Source organism: Lutra lutra, chromosome 3 (genome assembly GCF_902655055.1).
Source record: "Lutra lutra chromosome 3, mLutLut1.2, whole genome shotgun sequence".
Taxonomy (NCBI): Eukaryota; Metazoa; Chordata; class Mammalia; order Carnivora; family Mustelidae; genus Lutra; species Lutra lutra.
Genome location: NC_062280.1, coordinates 59936789 through 59956301, shown reverse-complemented (window position 1 = coordinate 59956301; position 19513 = coordinate 59936789). Strand labels below are relative to the sequence as shown.

At 38.4% G+C, this 19513-nt stretch overlaps 1 protein-coding gene across 2 annotated transcripts in view; it reads left to right on the top strand.

Annotated features, from left to right (window-relative positions):
- The window catches only part of IFIH1 (interferon induced with helicase C domain 1), a 55453-nt gene extending 43509 nt beyond the window's left edge, over positions 1 to 11944 (top strand). For both annotated transcript variants that reach the window (XM_047721926.1, XM_047721925.1), the window contains 7 exons: positions 692 to 970; positions 1340 to 1599; positions 4355 to 4504; positions 7134 to 7295; positions 10541 to 10731; positions 11258 to 11351; positions 11450 to 11944. In XM_047721926.1, coding sequence (XP_047577882.1) covers positions 692 to 970; positions 1340 to 1599; positions 4355 to 4504; positions 7134 to 7295; positions 10541 to 10731; positions 11258 to 11351; positions 11450 to 11629 — 1316 coding nt within the window. In that variant the 3' untranslated portion in view covers positions 11630 to 11944. The remainder of the gene's footprint in view (positions 1 to 691; positions 971 to 1339; positions 1600 to 4354; positions 4505 to 7133; positions 7296 to 10540; positions 10732 to 11257; positions 11352 to 11449) is intronic.
- The last annotated feature ends 7569 nt before the right edge of the window (positions 11945 to 19513 follow it).

The following is a 19513-nucleotide window of genomic DNA, read 5'->3' as shown; positions in this document are numbered from 1 at the left end:
TGAAATTTCTGTGTTTGAAGTAGTATAAGGATGAACATGTTCTTTTTTTTTTTAAGGTTTTATTTATTTATTTGATAGACACACAGCGAGAGAAGGAACACAAGCAGGAGGAGTGGGAGAGGGAGAAGCAGGCTTCCTGCTGAGCAGGGAGCCCTGTGCGGGGCTCGATACGGGGCTTGATGCGGGGCTTGATTTCAGGACTCTGGGATCGTGACCAGAGCCGAAGGCAGACGCTTAACGACTGAGCCACCCAGGTTCCCCAGTATGAACATGTTTCTAATTCTAATACCTCTAATGTGTGTTTCTAATACCTTATCTAAGGAAAGAAGCACCAATCCATCCATTTTCTCTTTATTTCCAGAGTCTTTCACTTATTGTATGTTTAACATGTTAAGATAAATATTATGTTTCTGTCTCCAAATGCAAACTCAACTGAAATGTTTTCCGTGTCATTCCTTTGAGTCGGCACAGATCAGGTCTGTGTTCTTGCTGTTCCAGAACTCAGGTAGCCAGTCTAGGGGTTGGAAAACTTTCAGAGCTCAAGGCACATTTTGAGCCTTACCTTAGCCATCTCAAAAACAACATGAAGCCAGTTTTGGAGTCAGTATCATAGACATATTCCAGTCCACATTACAATATTAAAGAGTGTGTTCTACCATGATTTCACTGTACATAACATATTCTTTCATAGCTGCACGAGAAGGAAATCGCAAAGAACGGGTTTGTGCAGAGCATTTGAGGAAGTACAACGAGGCCCTACAAATTAATGATACAATTAGAACGATTGATGCATATAATCACCTTGAAGCTTTCTATAATGATGAGAAAGAAAAGAAGTATGCAGTCCAAGAAGATGAGAGTGATGAGAGTGGTGAGGACGGAGATGGTTGTGGTGATGAAGACGAAGATGATGAAAAGAAACCTTTGAGCCTGGATAAGACAGATAGATTTCTCATGGATTTATTTTTCGGTAAGAATCAATGTTATGTTGATTGCGTACTCTGATGCATTTGCCTCTTGGTGTGAGCCCGCTGCTTCTCAAGAGCTCTCCGAAAGGCCCTCTTAAAATCATCTTTCATTTTGAAAGAGGAAATCCCACTCATACTGGGGCTCTTTCCCATGGGCTCAGATTAGCCATGTATTGTATAATCACAATCAGTCACTTGGTCATCTGGTTTTATTGTCAACAAGACTGCAATATATTTATTTACTAAGCTACCCTGATCATTAGATAGCACAAGATTAATGGTAGCTCAACTACATCTCAGTATCTCATCACATAAAATCTCCCACTGTAATTTATTCACGTTTTATAATTCAAACTAATTCTTTTTTAAAGAAAACAGGAGAATGTTGAAAAAGCTGGCTGGAAACCCAAAACATGAAAATGAAAAGCTGACCAAATTAAGAAACACCATTATGGAACAATATACAAGGACTGAGGAATCAGCCCGAGGAATAATTTTCACAAAAACACGACAGAGTGCATATGCCCTTTCCCAGTGGATTACTGAAAATAAAAAATTTGCAGAAGTAGGAGTCAAAGCCCATCATCTGATTGGAGCTGGACACAGCAGTGAGTTCAAGCCCATGACACAGGTGAAAACATCCTTCTATATTTCTTTCGTTATGCTGAAGTTAATTCCCAAATTGTTGTAGTCTTTTTTTCCATCAATTCTCTTGCCCCCTCCAAATAATTTTACAGAATGCTTGTTCTTAAAATAAAACGTGAGTTGAGTAGCAATCTAATCTATGGCGTCTGATAAGCTTAGCTTTGTAAGGAGTCACTTTTTTTCACATACTTGGAGGAACTTTCGAAATTGAGTTTCCTTTGCAAAAATGATTGACATTTAAACTTAGTAACATAATGGAAAAATGGTTATGATATAATATCAAGTAGAAAAATCAAATCCCCACAAAAATATGTGCATTATAATTAGAAAAATGTAGAATATGTTTGCATAGGATGAGATCTGTAAGGCAACTTGGAAAAATGAAGACATTTCGTGTGTTAGAGATTTGGGACTATGAGTGATTTTCTTTTCCTTTTTAAGATTTGTTTTATTTTGTTTTCATTTCGTTATACTACTTATCGTGTGCACAGTAAAACCCATGGGAGAAAAAAAAGGCCCTTGTAGACATTACAAGTATGGCTTGGGAGAATAAAACGTTCTTTTAAAGTCATATTGACCTTGAGTCTTGCTGGACAAGGAGACACTCCAGTTATCTCATGGTCATCAAAATTCAGTCCATTGGAGCAAATTAAATCTGTTTTAATGTTTGCTGGGGAAAAACTTTTTTGAAAATTTACACTATCATGCTCAATACACTCTCTGCATGTACTCAGGTAAAGTTGCCTCGAAAATTTATGTCAGAGAAAGGACGGTTTACCTTGGATGCGGAGCTTACTTCCTCCTTTGTGATGAGAGCTAGTTTACTTAATTTGTTTCCTTTTTGCCCTAGCTTTCAGGGAGCTGACAGTCAAAACTGAAGCTCAGTCTCACTGCATCTGTGTTACTCCTTACAAATAGTACATCTCTATTCTTCCACTCCTGTTTTTAAGTTTCTGTCATATTAACTTTAGTATTATGACTTTGGTTAAATATAGCCTCAGCTCCTCTTTGAAAAGAGGTGAGGTACACAAGGAAAATATGTTGTCAAGTGACTTTTTGCTCTTTAGCCATTTCAGAGCGGGGGGCTACATGTCAAAATAAAACACACCCCTTCCTTATGCCCCACATCCTCCCCTTGTGAACAGTTGGACTTACTCATTGGGAGAGGGAGTCAACATTTACTTGAGATGATTTGAGGGACTAACTCTGTCTGAAACTCTCATGATTAAAGTTACTCTTTTTTATAAGATTTTATTTATTTATTTGATATATAGAGAGAGTGTGTGTGCACAAGTTGGGGTGTTGGAGTGGGGGAGCTGACGGAGAGGGAGAAGCAGACTCCCTGCTGAGCAAGGATTCTGACCTGAGGTGAAGACAGACACTTAACTGACTGAGCTGCCCAGGCACTCCTAAAGTTACTTTTTTTGAATAGCGCAGACATCTTCCGCTAAAATCCAAAGACTTGTGAACGCTTATTAGTGTACATGAGTGTGAGAGGGAGAAATTATCAGAGAAGACTGGAGAATTCTTCAGCTTTTAGGAGTCAAAAAGGATACATACTGCCTCTAAAAAGAAAGGGAAGAGGGTGGGAGAACACGCTATTGGTCTGACCTGTTTATTTTTGTCTAATGTTTAATGTTTTGGGATAAAAGATAGCACAAATGTGCACCAGAGGCCAACTGGACCAACAGCTTTTATGAGTCTTTTTTTTTTTTTTTAAAGATTTTTTATTTATTTATTTGACAGACAGAGACCACAAGTAGGCAGGGAGGCAGGCAGAGAGAGAGAGGAGGAAGCAGGCTCCCTGCTGAGCAGAGAGCCCTATGCCGGGCTCAATGCCAGGACTCTGGGATCATGACCTGAGCTGAAGGCAGAGGCTTTAACCCACTGAGCACCCAGGCGCCCCAGCTTTTATGAGTCTTAGAACAAAACCACACTGGCCCTCTTGGGCTAGGTTTATGCTTACCCACTTCTCCTCTGCAAGGGCCAGAGTACTTTCATTTCTTAACTTACATTAAGTTTCAAAATTCAGAGTTTTTAAATTTAATAAGTTATTAAAATTATGTTTTAATAATTTATTATTTCATTTTTATTTAATCTTCTCTTTGGACACATAATATATTTACCTCTTTCAGAATTAATAAGGTTCAGGGCACTGTTCTCCAGTCTTCTTGCTCCCTTCCTAGAGGCAGCCAACGTTTTCTGTTTCTCACATGTCCTTCCAGACGTATTTCATAGGTTTCCTGCTCGAGTGACTCTTACAGTGACCAGACGTGGCATAGAATGTGTGATTTTATCTGTGACTCAAAATTCAGTGATCTTTAAAAGTGTCACCGAATCTTATTTTCTGAATATTAGAGATTCTGAAGTTAATGTAGTAAAAAGCAAAGCCCATTCTAGTCTCTCATTGCCTTATCCTCTTTGCCACTGAAAGCGTCTCCTTTTTCTTCCCTCCCAAGTCACCCATCAATTTATTTCCTTGGCATAAATGATGGTCTTCCCACTTCCAGACTGGATGATGGAAATATTTTTGTTATTGTGTGGTAATCCCAGATTGGAAATCAAATGTTGTCTCACCATCATGTCTTTGTTCAATGCCAAAAACAGATGGCAGTGAATCCGTGTATGATCTAATCCTTTGATTTGCACTGACCAGTTGCAATTTATTATTTCTTCTGCTAATTAGAAGATTTTAATGTGTTTTGCATCACAAAATTTAATTTATTAAACTGTTTCTACAGAATGAACAAAAAGAAGTCATTAGTAAATTCCGCACAGGAAAAATAAATCTGCTTATCGCTACCACAGTGGCAGAAGAAGGTCTGGATATTAAAGAATGTAACATCGTTATCCGTTATGGTCTCGTCACTAATGAAATAGCCATGGTCCAGGTACATTTAATACCTCCAATACATTAATTTTGGATTTTGTGGTGTGTGTTTGTTTTCTTTTAGCAAAACAGCACAAATAGTTTTGAAATATATCCATTCTCCTTCTAAAAGAGAAACCATTTTGCACCTTATGCAAATATCAAATCATTATATTGCACACCTGAAACTAATATAATGTTATATGTCAATTATACCTCAATTAAAAGAAAAAGAAACCTTGGAGAGCTTCATCCTACTGCCTTTTTATGGTGTCTTTTAATTTATATGACAACAGATAACTTTTGTATTTCTAAACAACTCAGTTATTTTTGTGTCCCAAGACTCTTTAGAAACAGGACACTGGCCTGTCTGTAAGAGTTGAAAGAGGCCCCCTCATCCCTAGGATGTCTGTGAGCTCCCAGCTGGACCAGGAATTTCAAGTGCAGTGTCCCTAAAGTGTCTGACAAGTAATATGCACAAACCTTAGGGAGCTCTACTATTTCTGCATTTTCCTTCCTATTCTGGCAGTTTTTCTGTGTGTTTGGAATTTTTCATAATAACATGTTGGGAGAGGCAGAGTTATACATGCAAGACAAAAGTGAAATGTCCTAATTTCTGTTTAGTTTCACTTTTTCTCTATCTTAACCCACACTATCTTAACCATATAATTGTTACCTTTTGTTGAGTATGTATGGGAGTTCTACTGTTAATATAAATAATATTCTTCCTATAACATTAACTAAAAATCTTTTTTTTAATTTAATTTTATTTTTTCAGTGTTCCAAGATTCATTTTTTATGCACCACACCCAGTGCCCCATGCAATACTTGCCTCCTTAATACCCATCACCAAGCTTACCCATCCCCCCCTCCTCCTTCCCCTCCAAAACCCTCAGTTTGTTTCTCAGAGTCCACAGTTTCTCATGGTTAGTTAAAGTTTCCCAATTTACTTTTCCTTTCCTTGCCCTAATGTCCTCCATGTTATTCCTCATGCTCCACAAGTAAGTGAAATCATATGATAATTGACTTTCTCTGCTTGACTTATTTCACTCAGCATAATTTCCTCTAGACCCATCCATGTTGAGACAAAATTTGGGTATTCATCCTTTCTGATGGAGGCATAATATTCCATTGTCTATATGGACCATATCTTCTTTATCCATTCGTCTGTTGAAGAGCATCTTGGCTCTTTCCACAGTTTGGCGACTGTGGCCATTGCTGCTATGAACATTGGGGTACAGATGGCCCTTCTTTTCACTGCATCTGTATCTTTGAGGTAGATACCCAGTAGTGCAATTGCATGGTCACAGGGTAGCTCTATTTTAGATTTCTTAAGGAATCACCACACTGTTTTCCAAAGTGGCTGCACCAACTTGCATTCCCACCAACAGCGTAAGAGGGTTCCCCTTTTGCCATATCCTCTCCAACACTTGTTTCTTTTCTTGTTAATTTTGGCCATTCTAACTGGTATAAGGTGGTATCTCAATGTGGTTTTGATTTGAATCTCCCTGATGGCTAATGAGGATGAACATTTTTTCATGTGTCTGTTAGCCATTTTTATGTCTTCTTTAGAGAAGTGTCTGTTCATGTCTTCTGCTCATTTTTTGACTTGATTATCTGTTTTTTATGTGCGGAGTTTGAGGAGTTCTTTATAGATCTCGGATATCAGCCCTTTGTCTGTAGTGTCATTTGCAAATATCTTCTCCCATTCTGTGTGTTCCCTCTTTGTTTCAATGTCTGTTTCCTTTGCTATGCAGAAGCTTTTTATCTTGATAGAGTCTCAAAAGTTCATTTCCACTTTTGTTTCCTTTGCCTTTGGAGACATGTCTTGAAAGAAGTTGCCATGGCCACTGTCAAAGAGGTTACTGCCTATGTTCTCCTCTAGTATTTTGATAGATTCCTGCCTCATGTTGAGGTCTTTTATCCTAAAGTCTCTTTTTAAAATACATTAAATTGTACCTTGGCATGGAAGACAAGTCATAGAAGACTGAGATAACCAGATAACCACCAAATTAGGAAATAATTCTATTTCAAGAGTTAGCTTGTTCACAGTTTATTACACTGAATGCATTTTTATACAGATAATATTATAGTTGGTAGTTAGGTTCCTGGGCCAAGCCACAATATTTTCTGTTACTCAAAATGTTCCTAAGTATCAATTTCTAAAGGGTACTATAGAAATTTATCACTATGATGATCGTGTTTTCATGGGCAAAGGTGCTCAAAATTCAGCGTAGGTATCAGGAACAGAACTGTATTCTCAACAGCCATGGCGTCAAGGTCAGAGATATCCATCCCTCCTACCAGGCCGGAGGAGTGTCTCCCTATTGCAAGTCAATGATGTTGGTGCCCTCATTGAAAGAAGGTTCCCAGGAACAAAAAGGGTGGACAGGTTGGTCTTGTATAATTGAAGGTCTTGAAGGTTTGTGTGGTAACCTAACCATCATTGTTCTAGAACATTGTTCATTAAAGTGCGTTTTGAATTTCAAAGAAACGGCTTATAAAAAATGGATAACTAACTAACTTTACTGAGAATAGAGAAATTACTTGAAGACTGGCATGTGCGGCAACGAATACCATTCCAGGCCAAAAATGAGAGTGTTCAGAGAAAAGCATAACCCTTCATTTACTTGATTTCTTTATGTTCTCAGGCCCGTGGTCGAGCCAGAGCTGATGAGAGCACCTACGTCCTGGTTGCGCACAGTAACTCAGGAGTTATTGAACGTGAGATAGTTAATGATTTCCGAGAGAAAATGATGTATAAAGCTATAGACCATGTTCAAAATATGAACCCAGAGGAGTATGCTCGTAAGGTATTGTTATTGGCCCTCTCTGAATTTATTTTTTACTTTAAAGTGGCTGCATGTTGTTGACATTGATAGCTTTGTGGCTAAGTCTCAAGACAGAAATTATGCTGAATTTTAGTTCCAGTTGGGATGAGTTGTGCTTAGTCCAGTTTCACATACAAAGAATCAAGATCTATGATGGGCAGAAATTATCAGGCTGCTGTTCCAGTGAAACCAACCATAAACTTTGATGATATAAATTTAGTCTGACCTTGATCAGAAAGACTAGTACATCTCACTCATTGAAGGCAACCTGGTAATTTTGGTTTGACTCAATCTGTTTGTACAGGCACAAGTTTTTCATTCCAGAAATATTTATGAAGTGCCTACTGTGTGCCAGGCAATGTTCTAGAGAGAGAACATGGTAACAAATAACACATATAGACCCTTGCCGCATGAAGCTTATAGTTTATAGTACACATAATGAGATTTGAGGAGGAGAAACAAGAAACAAAAATGAAGCAGGAAATGCATCACATAAGATTAAATGCTACAGAATTAGAATAAGACAATATGAAACAAGTTTTTTGATGAATACTCTATAGATTGGGTATTTGGGGAAAGTCTCTTAGAAGGAGAGACATTGAGGCTAGATCTGAATGATAAGAAAATACATAATATGTCATCGGCTGCATCTCACTTTACTAATGTAGAGTCATTTGAGCTGCAAGAGGAATGTAGTGAGGGAAGAATGCATTTCTACAATATTTCAGGAAATCCCCCATACCACTGAATTAAAGACTGTAACTACTATAATAGCAAACAATCCATTTAGAAGAAAATTCACACCCTTGCATATGGGTGTGAATGTTAGTTTCTTAACATTGGAATTGGCTCTACCCTAAATAGAGTTTCACGAAAGGGATGCTTTTAAATTGGTGTGCATTGCTATAACCAACTCCAAGGTTTCCTGGCCAGGTTTCTACACAAACTTATATTTTAAAACCCCTTTAAATATAAGGCAAACCAAACAGTTGGTAATGTCAAATCAAACATCTGTGGCCAAATAATGTCACTGGAAAGTTAATCAAGTGGATATTTTCAGAGATTGATCTTTGGAGACCAAGTGTTTTGGATATACTCTAGGCCATCTCCAGAGTTTATGGGTCAAAATTTTCCAGCTTATGTCTACAGTAAGATACAGTCTCATTGGGGGCCCCAAATCACCTACCTTCTTAGGTTTCCTTTGGCTAAGAGACCTGCCCTCCGAAAGCTACTCCAGGCTGACAGACTGAGAGCAGGGATGGCAATGATGCAGGGGCACATTCCACTACTAATCTGTGTGGCTCCCTAGGCAGACATTGCTGCAGTAGACTTCGCTACTAGGTCCCAGCACATCCTTCTTCTGAGTTAAGAATCCTTCTCAACACAATTTTCAGGCAGCTGCTAATAAATGGTGAGCACTGACACCGAAGATGAGGTCTGTTTTCCATGTCATATACAGAATTTGTACCTAACCAAAAGCCTCTAAACCAGACTTCTAGAAATAATGTGAAGACTTGAAGCATTTTCCCTAACAATGACGCAGCAAATTTTCCCATGTCATTATGTTTTATTTAGACTTTGACTGACTGCCGCTGTGCCTCCTATATATTTCTTAAGTTTTGTAATATTTTTTTTCCCCTCTGATTGTTTCATATTCTTTACTATTTTGGAACTAATCCTTTAGTTCCTGGTGTCCTGGTTGCATACCCATATATTAACCTTAGATTTATTTTTATTTTTCCTGTCAAACCTATAGGTGTTCTTTGATTGCCCTCCATGTATGTGGTACTATGTCAAATCATCTTTTATCAGCCCACCGAATTATAAATATCTTACAAGAACAACCTACTTAAACTTTTAGGAAACAGAATACTTTAATCTTTTACATTGCTATCATTTACAGGACATTAGTCTTTGTACTTATCTGATTAAATTATCATATGACCCATGGGTTGTTCACAAGGTTTAGTTCTCTTTTTTTGTATTAAATATGGCTATCTTGAATCAAAGCCTAAAACAGAGGTGAGAGCCAGGCATGGACCATTCAGCTTTGTTCATCACCACTGATAGTTTACATTTACTAAAACTTCCCCCTCAGTCTTCAGGATGGCTTCCTCCAGAATTTAATATAAATTTGCCATCTGAGAGAGGTTCGGTTTGGAGGTAAATTACTTAAGGACCAGATTTTCCTACTGTGAATTTGTATACATGTGAGAACTGGCCAGTGTCTATCTCAAGTTTTGTGTCTCTACGTTGTTTCTGCTATGAAATAAATTGTGCCACTAACCACACAGCCTTGAATACAGGGGTTTAAGGACATATTCTCATAAAAAAACGTGGACTATCTAGATCCTATATGATAGCTCCATGATGTCGTGAGGAAGGCAAGACTCTTCTCTTTCTCTCTTCTCTGCCCTTTTAGTATTTGGTTTCCATCATCCAGGTCAAAGATAGTTTTTTGAATTTCAACTGTCATATGCTCATTTTAGTCACGAAGAAGGAAGAAGATGGAAAAGGTAAAAAGTGCAAATGACAGCTATCTGATACTTAAGGAGCCTTTCTGGAAATTCTGTTCAACATCTTATGTCTCGTTGATTACCGGCTTAGAAATGTAGTCATTTAGCTAGCATATTTCCACCCAGGATGCAATTATAGTTCTGTTCCCAGGAAGAATGGACACTGGGTGGGAAACTAGTAGTTTCTGCCACAAATGTGTAAAGAAGAGATTGACTAAGATAGCAAAGGGTCTAGAAATTATAATATGTGAGAAAAGCTTAAAGAAACTGGGAGGCTTATCACAGGTAAGAGAAGACTATTGGTAATGTAATAGCAGTGTTTGTTCTTCAAAGAGATTCCATGTAAGAGAAGGTTTAGACTTATTTTATGGAACAGAATTAAAACTAATGGTGAGGGAGAGAGTTTAGAGGGCAAGTTCTTATTTTATTTTATTTTATTTTTTTGTGGAATATTGCTAAGGATTTTCTCACAATAGAACTTGTTTAAAATGGAAGAGGGTGTTTTCAGAACACTTGAGGGTTCCACATTTCCTCGATCGCAGGGAAGGGTTATATGTGAAATTCTTTGGGGGAAATCACCTCATTATTTTTATTTCTAGGCTATGGCCAAGTGTACATTTTCATAACTATCTAAGATCTCTGAATTCCAGGAGAATTACTTCAGTCAAACTGTGAAAAAAAAGAAACACTTTTTTTTTTTTCTCAATGCAGATTTTGGAATTACAGATGCAAAGTATAATGGAAAAGAAAATGAAAATCAAGAGAAGTATTGCAAAGTGCTACAAGGAAAACCCATCTTTAATAAACTTCCTCTGCAAGAATTGTGGCGAGCTAGCCTGCTCTGGAGAAGATATCCACGTCATAGAGAAGATGCACCACGTCAACATGACACCAGTATTCAAGTAAGTCCAGGAAGACTCCATTTAGGTTTCTCTGTAAGAGGTGAAGTAGGTTGTATTGTGAATGTTCTTCCAAAATAGGACAAATGAGACTCATTATTTTTCAGAACTTCCCTTCCATTAGCGCCCACATTATATCCCTATTTCAAATGTCATTTTTTTTTCAAATATTGCACTGGGGCAGGGAGGGAGACGTGTAAGACCCAAAGCCATTTTGATCCAAGGCACATTAGTTTGGTGTATACTCATATGTGTTCTCACAATTTTGGACAACTTAAATTTCATTAGAATAATCGACCGACTTGGAAGAAGACACCCAAGGCAACATGACCCTTGAGAGGAGTGTGCAAAAGGGGGCATCTGCTGATGATCTGCAGGGGCAGAAGGAGAGAAGGAATAAAACATGGGATACGCATGCCTGTGGATGACCTTCAGGTCCAAGAGCATGCACTCATAGGCTGCATATTTGTCTATTGCGAATTCTCAGAGGTTTTTTGTTTTGTTTTGTTTTACTTCTTGATAATTTTAGAGAACTCTACACTGTGAGAGAAAACAAAGCCCTGAAAAAGAAATTTGTAGACTATCAAACCAACAGCGAGATTATCTGCAAAAAATGTGGCCAAGTGAGTAAATTGCTGTGGATTTATTTTTATTTTGGCCTAAAGGAATTCTTAATTGAATTTGCATTTAATTTTTCCTCTCACTGTCTTTTGTTTTTCAGGCTTGGGGGACGATGATGGTGCACAAAGGCTTAGATTTGCCTTGCCTCAAAATAAAGAATTTTGTAGTGGTTTTCAAAAATAATATGCTAAAGAAACAGTACAAAAAGTGGGTAGAATTACCTATCACATTTCCTGATCTTGACTATACACAATATTGTTTGTTTAGTGATGAAGATTGACGTTTGATTTGAGAACCTTTAAAAATATTATCAACTTAACATTTAATATGATACTGATTAATATTTTTACTACTCCAGAACTGATATGAGTATTAATAAAATCATTGCTTTACTCTGCATTGAGCTGTGTAGAGGAAGACAATATAATGTACTTTCAAGTATCTATCTTGTGGATAGGCAGGGGTAAAGAATACCCACCAGCAATACTCATTAGTGTGGAGCATTATGGTATGTGGAAAGAATGCTGGAGCATAAATGAAGATCCAACGTATCACTATCAGTCCTGTCATTGATCTTCAAAATAAAATTAACCAAATCAGTTCATCTTTCTTTTTTTTTTTTTTTTTTTTTTAAAGATTTTATTTATTTATTTGTCAGAGAGAGAGAGGGAGAGAGAGCGAGCACAGGCAGACAGAATGGCAGGCAGAGGCAGAGGGAGAAGCAGGCTCCCTGACGAGCAAGGAGCCCGATGTGGGACTCGATCCCAGGACGCTGGGATCATGACCTGAGCCGAAGGCAGCTGCTTAACCAACTGAGCCACCCAGGCGTCCCCAAATCAGTTCATCTTTCTGAACCAGTGTCCTTATTGGTGAAATGGTTATATTATTATTTACCTTGGCTTTTATTAGTTTTCTATTGCTACGCAACAAATTACCGCAAACTTAGTGGCTTAAAACAACAGCCCTTTATTGTTGCACATGTTCCGTAGGTCAGAGGCCTGGACAGGGTCCTTTGCACAGGATCTCAGAAGGATGAAATCAAGTTGTGGGGCATGTAATGTTTTCATCTGGACACTGGGTGAAGAATCACTTCCCAGCTCTTTCAGGCTGTTGGCTGTCATTTCCTTTTCTTCTTAGCTGTCCACTGGGGATCACTCTGAACAACTAGGGCTGCCCTCACCATATGGTCTGCTCACAGGACCTTTTCTAGCACAACTACTTGCTTCTTCAAAGTCAGCAGGACAATCTCTCTTCTGTGTGCTAAGATAAAATCTTAACTGTAATCACAGGAGTGACTATCTCATATTTATGGGTCCTGACCACACTCAAAGTGAGGGGATTTTGAGGGCATATACATCAACAGGCAGAAATCTTGGAGGCCATCTTAGCATTCTGCCTCACACACCACTTGTCCAGCTTTTTGTGAGTAAGTGATATATGTGTACATACGAAAGCACTTTGAAAAATGTGAAGAACCATAAAAGGGGAGGTATTATGAAGCAGCAGCATCACGTAGCTTAAGGTTTATTTTTCAGCTTTCCTTCCATGAACATAACACTATGCTCAAGGAAGATTGCCTGTGTTAGTGGAGATGTCTAGTGCTTACCCAAGATTTAGCAAGTAGCAGATATTATGAGAATAAAAAGAAAAGATCTACCTCTACTTGTCCCTAACCCCAGGTAGAAGGGTAAGCTCTCTATGCTGTGATATTTTCAGTTTTTCCCAAATAATTATGGCCATTTGGAGAGGGATACAGGGCCCAGCCTTCAGAACATTCTCCCAGTAGACAAGCAGCCTCTTTTAGCATGAAGACCCCCATGACTGACACAGAGCCACAACTGACCATTTTAACCCACACTTATTCGGATGGTCTGCCGCATGGAAAGTGTTACCTCCTACGCCTAAAGAGAAACAAAATGTTGGAGGGAGTGAAAGGAAAATTCTTCTGTGGTTTTGATGGATTTGTTAAATTCAGTCTAACATTAGCTTTTGTTGATAAGAACCAAGCAAAGATGAATATCAACCAATCAGAGCTCTTGGGAATGCAAGAGGACAAAAGAAGATTGTGGTTTTCTTAAAATAATTCTAAAAACTCCAGCTGACTCCATTTAAAGTATTGCTGTCTTCTAGAACATTTTGGAAACTATGCAGAAAACCAAATGCATAAAATAGCTAAATGTACTACTGTAACATATGTAGACTGTTTTTGAGGTGTCAACAAATATCAGGTTTTTTCATCTGTGTTTTCCAGTAATTTTTTTTAAATAAAGAAGTGTTATTTCTACCTCAAAGTTTTAAAATACATGTTTCAAATAATATAAAACTTAACATGTGACGATACCTGAAAACTCAAACTGTGGTACAGGAAATAATTGCAGCATTTTTTATTGAGCGTCCCTGAACAGTTTAATACTTCTAATATTCAGGGATGATTTACAGAATATGCTCATGAAATATTGACACCAGCTTGGAGTTGTAAGGTCTAATTTTAGTCCCTAAAAAACCTTCCGTTGGTTGGCGCACTTTGGGCAACTCAACTCACACAGGTCCTGTGTTTCTTCTCCCGGAAAATGAGCAGTTGGATTAAGTGGTGTCAAAAGTCCCTTCCAACTTCAGCATCACCCTGGTCCATGCTTCTGGCTCCCTGGCTGCTTTCATTTGAAGGCCTTGTCTAATGACTTCTGGTAATATCAGCCATGGGCTAAATACCTGTTAAGCACATCACACATTCGAAAGTAGCTCGTATCTGCTAAAGGGCATTGCAGGGGTCTCCCAGGACAGGTATGTCGGTTGGGGTCATGCATTTCAAGGCAGGTTTGAAAAGCCTGGAAGTGTCAGGAAATTTTAGAACAACACACATTTCCAGGCCAGTAGACCATTGGCCAACCTTGGGGATGGGAGATTGTAAATGTTTTATACCAAGAGTTTGACGTCATGGCAGGCCACATGAAATTAAAACACAATAATTTACAGTTTATATAGACATCTTGCATGTAAAGCTTTGAGGCAGTATCTAAATGAGTAAGAAGTGGTTTTCCAAAAGACTGTGAGTGCATGTCACAAGCAGATGTTGAAAACATAAAACATTGTAAGAGAGGAGAATATTTTTCCATCTGTAAATTAATATATCAGAGGGTTAGGCCTGAGGGAAAAGAAGACTTCTGGTGGTGTTTTCAATTCAGTTGAACATAAAGCCAAAGAGGATTGAAAGTTTCCCATCATTGTTGCCTTTCAGATGGGAAAAACTCGAACACACTTACATGCTTATGGTTAAGAACAATAAAGAGTGAGAAAATAGTAGCAATGTTCAACCCGAGTAAAGTGCTTATTGGTATTTGTTTTGTATATTATATAGTATCTCTGTATTTTTTTTTAAGATTTGATTTATTTGACAGATATCACAAATAGGCAGAGAGAGAGAGGGAAACGGGATCCCCACTGAGCAGAGAGCCGCATGCAGGGCCTGATCCCAGGACCCTGGGATCATGACCTGAGTCAAAGGCAGAGGCGCCACCCACTGAGCCACCCACTGAGCCACCATTATCTCTGTATTATTGATGTTTCCTGCCCAATGATGTTGCCACAGTCATCTTCTGGGCACCTGATCCTTTCTCAGCAGAGTATCTTTACACATGGTTGGAAGCCTTTCTTTGCCTTCTTTCCAGCAGACATCCTTTATGTTCCTCAAAGATGAAGCCCGTATGGCACTTCCCAGAATCCAGCACAGTTCACATTTTTAGAATTAGAATGGAGAGAACATGCAGGGGAAGTAACTTCATTCACCCTGAGCATAACAAAGTACTTATTTCCAAAACCTGATAAATGATTACATTAGTCAAAGCAAGAAAGAAAAAGACAATTATTTTATTTCCTTCAAAGAGTTATGAAGTTAATTTAAGATCACTATAAGCTTCTTCGGTTTCTTCCAGTTTGTGAATTTCTCCTTTATTTCTCACACTAGATATACAATTTTTCATCTTTGTTTTTATGGGGAGAGCCTGGACTGAGACATAATTGGGTTTGGGTCCTTGGTAGGTTTGTGACTTGAGCAGGTCACTTAATCTCTCTGAGACTATAGGGAATTAATATCAGCCTTGAGGGACTGCCATAAGAATTTGCATATTGTTAAACCCGAAGACACCTCCAGGTTTAAAGTGAGGGGGTGGAAAAGAATTTACCATGCTAATGAACATCAGAAGAAAGCAGGAGTGGCAATCCTTATATCAGATCAATTAGATTTTAAGCCAAAGACTATAATAAGAGATGAGGAAGGACACTATATCATACTCAAAGGAACTATCCAAGAAGAAGTTCTAACAATTTTAAATATCTATGCCCCTAACGTGGGAGCAGCCAACTATATAAACCAATTAATAACAAAATCAAAGAAACACATCGACAATAATATAATAATAGTAGGGGATTTTAACACTCCCCTTACTGAAATGGACAGATCATCCAAGCAAAAGATCAACAAGGAAATAAAGGCCTTCAATGACACACTGGACCAGATGGACATCACAGATATATTCAGAACATTTCATCCCAAAACAATAGAATACACATTCTTCTCTAGTGCACATGGAACATTCTCCAGAATAGATCACATTCTTGGTCCTAAATCAAGTCTCAACCAGTATCAAAAGATTGGGATCATTCCCTGCATATTTTCAGACCACAATGCTCTGAAGCTAGAACACAATCGCAAGAGGAAATTTGGAAAGAACCCAAATACATGGAGACTAAACAGCATCCTTCTAAAGAATGAATGGGTCAACCAGGAAATTAAAGAAGAATTGAAAAATATCATGGAAACAAATGATAATGAAAACACAACGGTTCAGAATCTGTGGGACACAACAAAGGCAGTCCTGAGAGGAAAATATATAGTGGTACAAGCCTTTCTCAAGAAACAAGAAAGGTCTCAGGTACACAACCTAACCCTACACCTAAAGGAGCTGGAGAAAGAACAAGAAAGAAAGCCTAAACCCAGCAGGAGAAGAGAAATCATAAAGATCAGAGCAGAAATCAATAAAATAGAAACCAAAAAAACAATAGAACAAATCAACGAAACTAGGAGCTGGTTCTTTGAAAGAATTAATAAGATCGATAACCCCCTGGCCAGACTTATCAAAAAGAAAAGAGAAAGGACCCAAATAAATAAAATCATGAATGAAAGAGGAGAGATCACAATGAACACCAAAGAAATACAGACAATTATAAGAACATACTATGAGCAACTCTACGCCAACAAATTTGACAATCTGGAAGAAATGGATGCATTCCTAGAGATATATAAACTACCACAACAGAACCAGGAAGAAATGGAAAGCCTGAACAGACCCATAACCAGTAAGGAGATTGAAACAGTCATCAAAAATCTCCAAACAAACAAAAGCCCAGGGCCAGATGGCTTCCCGGGGGAATTCTACCAAACATTTAAAGAAGAACTAATTCCTATTCTCCTGAAACTGTTCCAAAAAATAGAAATAGAAGGAAAACTTCCAAACTCATTTTATGAGGCCAGCATCACCTTGATCCCAAAACCAGACAAGGATCCCAACAAAAAAGAGAACTACAGACCAATATCCTTGATGAACACAGATGCAAAAATTCTCGCCAAAATACTAGCCAATAGGATTCAACAGTACATTAAAAGGATTATTCACCACGACCAAGTGGGATTTATTCCAGGGCTGCAAGGCTGGTTCAACATCCACAAATCAATCAATGTGATACAACATATTAATAAAAGAAAGAACAAGAACCATATGATACTCTCCATAGATGCTGAAAAAGCATTTGACAAAGTAGAGCATCCCTTCCTGATCAAAACTCTTCAATGTGTAGGGATAGACGGCACAGACCTCAATATTATCAAAGCCATCTATGAAAAACCCACCGCAAATATCATTCTCAATGGAGAAAAACTGAAAGCTTTTCCGCTAAGGTCAGGAATATGGCAGGGATGTCCATTATCACCACTGCTATTCAACATAGTACTAGAAGTCCTAGCCTCAGCAATTAGACAACAAAAGGAAATTAAAGGCATCCAAATCGGCAAAGAAGAAGTCAAACTATCACTCTTCGCAGATGATATGATACTATATGTGGAAAACCCGAAAGACTCCACTCCAAAACTGCTAGAACTTGTACAGGAATTCAGTAAAGTGTCAGGATATAAAATCAATGCACAGAAATCAGTTGCATTTCTCTACACCAACAACAAGACAGAAGAAAGAGAAATTAAGGAGTCCATCCCATTTACAATTGCACCCCAAACTATAAGATACCTAGGAATAAACCTAACCAAAGAGACTAAGAATCTATACACAGAAAACTATAAAGTACTCATGAAAGAAATTGAGGAAGACACAAAGAAATGGAAAAATGTTCCATGCTCCTGGATTGGAAGAATAAATATTGTGAAAATGTCTATGCTACCTAAAGCAATCTACACATTTAATGCAATACCTATCAAAGTACCATCCATTTTTTTCAAAGAAATGGAACAAATAATCCTAAAATTTATATGGAACCAGAAAAGACCTCGAATAGCCAAAGGAATATTGAAAAAGAAAGCCAAAGTTGGTGGCATCACAATTCCGGACTTCAAGCTCTATTACAAAGCTGTCATCATCAAGACAGCATGGTACTGGCACAAAAACAGACACATAGATCAATGGAACAGAATAGAGAGCCCAGAAATAGACCCTCAACTCTATGGTCAACTCATCTTCGACAAAGCAGGAAAGAATGTCCACTGGAAAAAAGACAGCCTCTTCAATAAATGGTGTTGGGAAAATTGGACAGCCACATGCAGAAAAATGAAATTGGGTCATTTCCTTACACCACACACGAAAATAAACTCAGAATGGATGAAGGATCTCAATGTGAGAAAGGAATCCATCAAAATCCTTGAGGAGAACACAGGCAGCAACCTCTTCGACCTCAGTCGCAGCAACATTTTCCTAGGAACATCACCAAAGGCAAGGGAAGCAAGGGCAAAAATGAACTATTGGGATTTTATCAAGATCAAAAGCTTTTGCACAGCAAAGGAAACAGTGAACAAAACCAAAAGACAACTGACAGAATGGGAGAAGATATTTGCAAATGACATATCAGATAAAGGGCTAGTGTCCAAAATCTATAAAGAACTTAACAAACTCAACACCCAAAGAACAAATAATCCAATCAAGAAATGGGCAGAGGACATGAACAGACATTTCTGCAAAGAAGACATCCAGATGGCCAACAGACACATGAAAAAGTGCTCCATATCACTCGGCATCAGGGAAATACAAATCAAAACCACCATGAGATATCACCTCACACCAGTCAGAATGGCTAAAATGAACAAGTCAGGAAATGACAGATGCTGGCGAGGATGCGGAGAAAGGGGAACCCTCCTACACTGTTGTTGGGAATGCAAGCTGGTGCAACCACTCTGGAAAACAGCATGGAGGTTCCTCAAAATGTTGAAAATAGAACTACCCTATGACCCAGCAATTGCACTGCTGGGTATTTACCCTAAAGATACAAACGTAGTGATCCCAAGGGGCACGTGCACCCGAATGTTTATAGCAGCAATGTCTACAATAGCCAAACTATGGAAAGAACCTAGATGTCCATCTACAGACGAATGGATAAAGAAGATGTGGTATATATACACAATGGAATACTATGCAGCCATCAAAAGAAATGAAATCTTGCCATTTGCGACGACGTGGATGGAACTAGAGGGTATCATGCTTAGCAAAGTAAGTCAATGGGAGAAAGACAACTATCATATGATCTCTCTGATATGAGGGAGAGGAGATGCAACATGGGGGGGTTAAGGGGGTAGGAGAAGAGTAAATGAAACAAGATGGGATTGGGAGGGAGACAAACCATAAGTGACTCTTAATCTCACAAAACAAACTGAGGGTTGATGGGGGGAGGGGGGTTGGGAGAGGGGGGGTGGGGTTATGGATATTGGGGAGGGTATGTGCTATGGTGAGTGCTGTGAAGTGTGTAAACCTGGCGATTCGCAGACCTGTACCTCTGGGGATAAAAATATATGTTTATAAAAAATAAAATTAAAAAAAAAAAAAGAATTTGCATATTGCCTGGAACATACCTATCATTTGGCAATTGGTAGGAATTAATGTTTAGACCAGAAAAG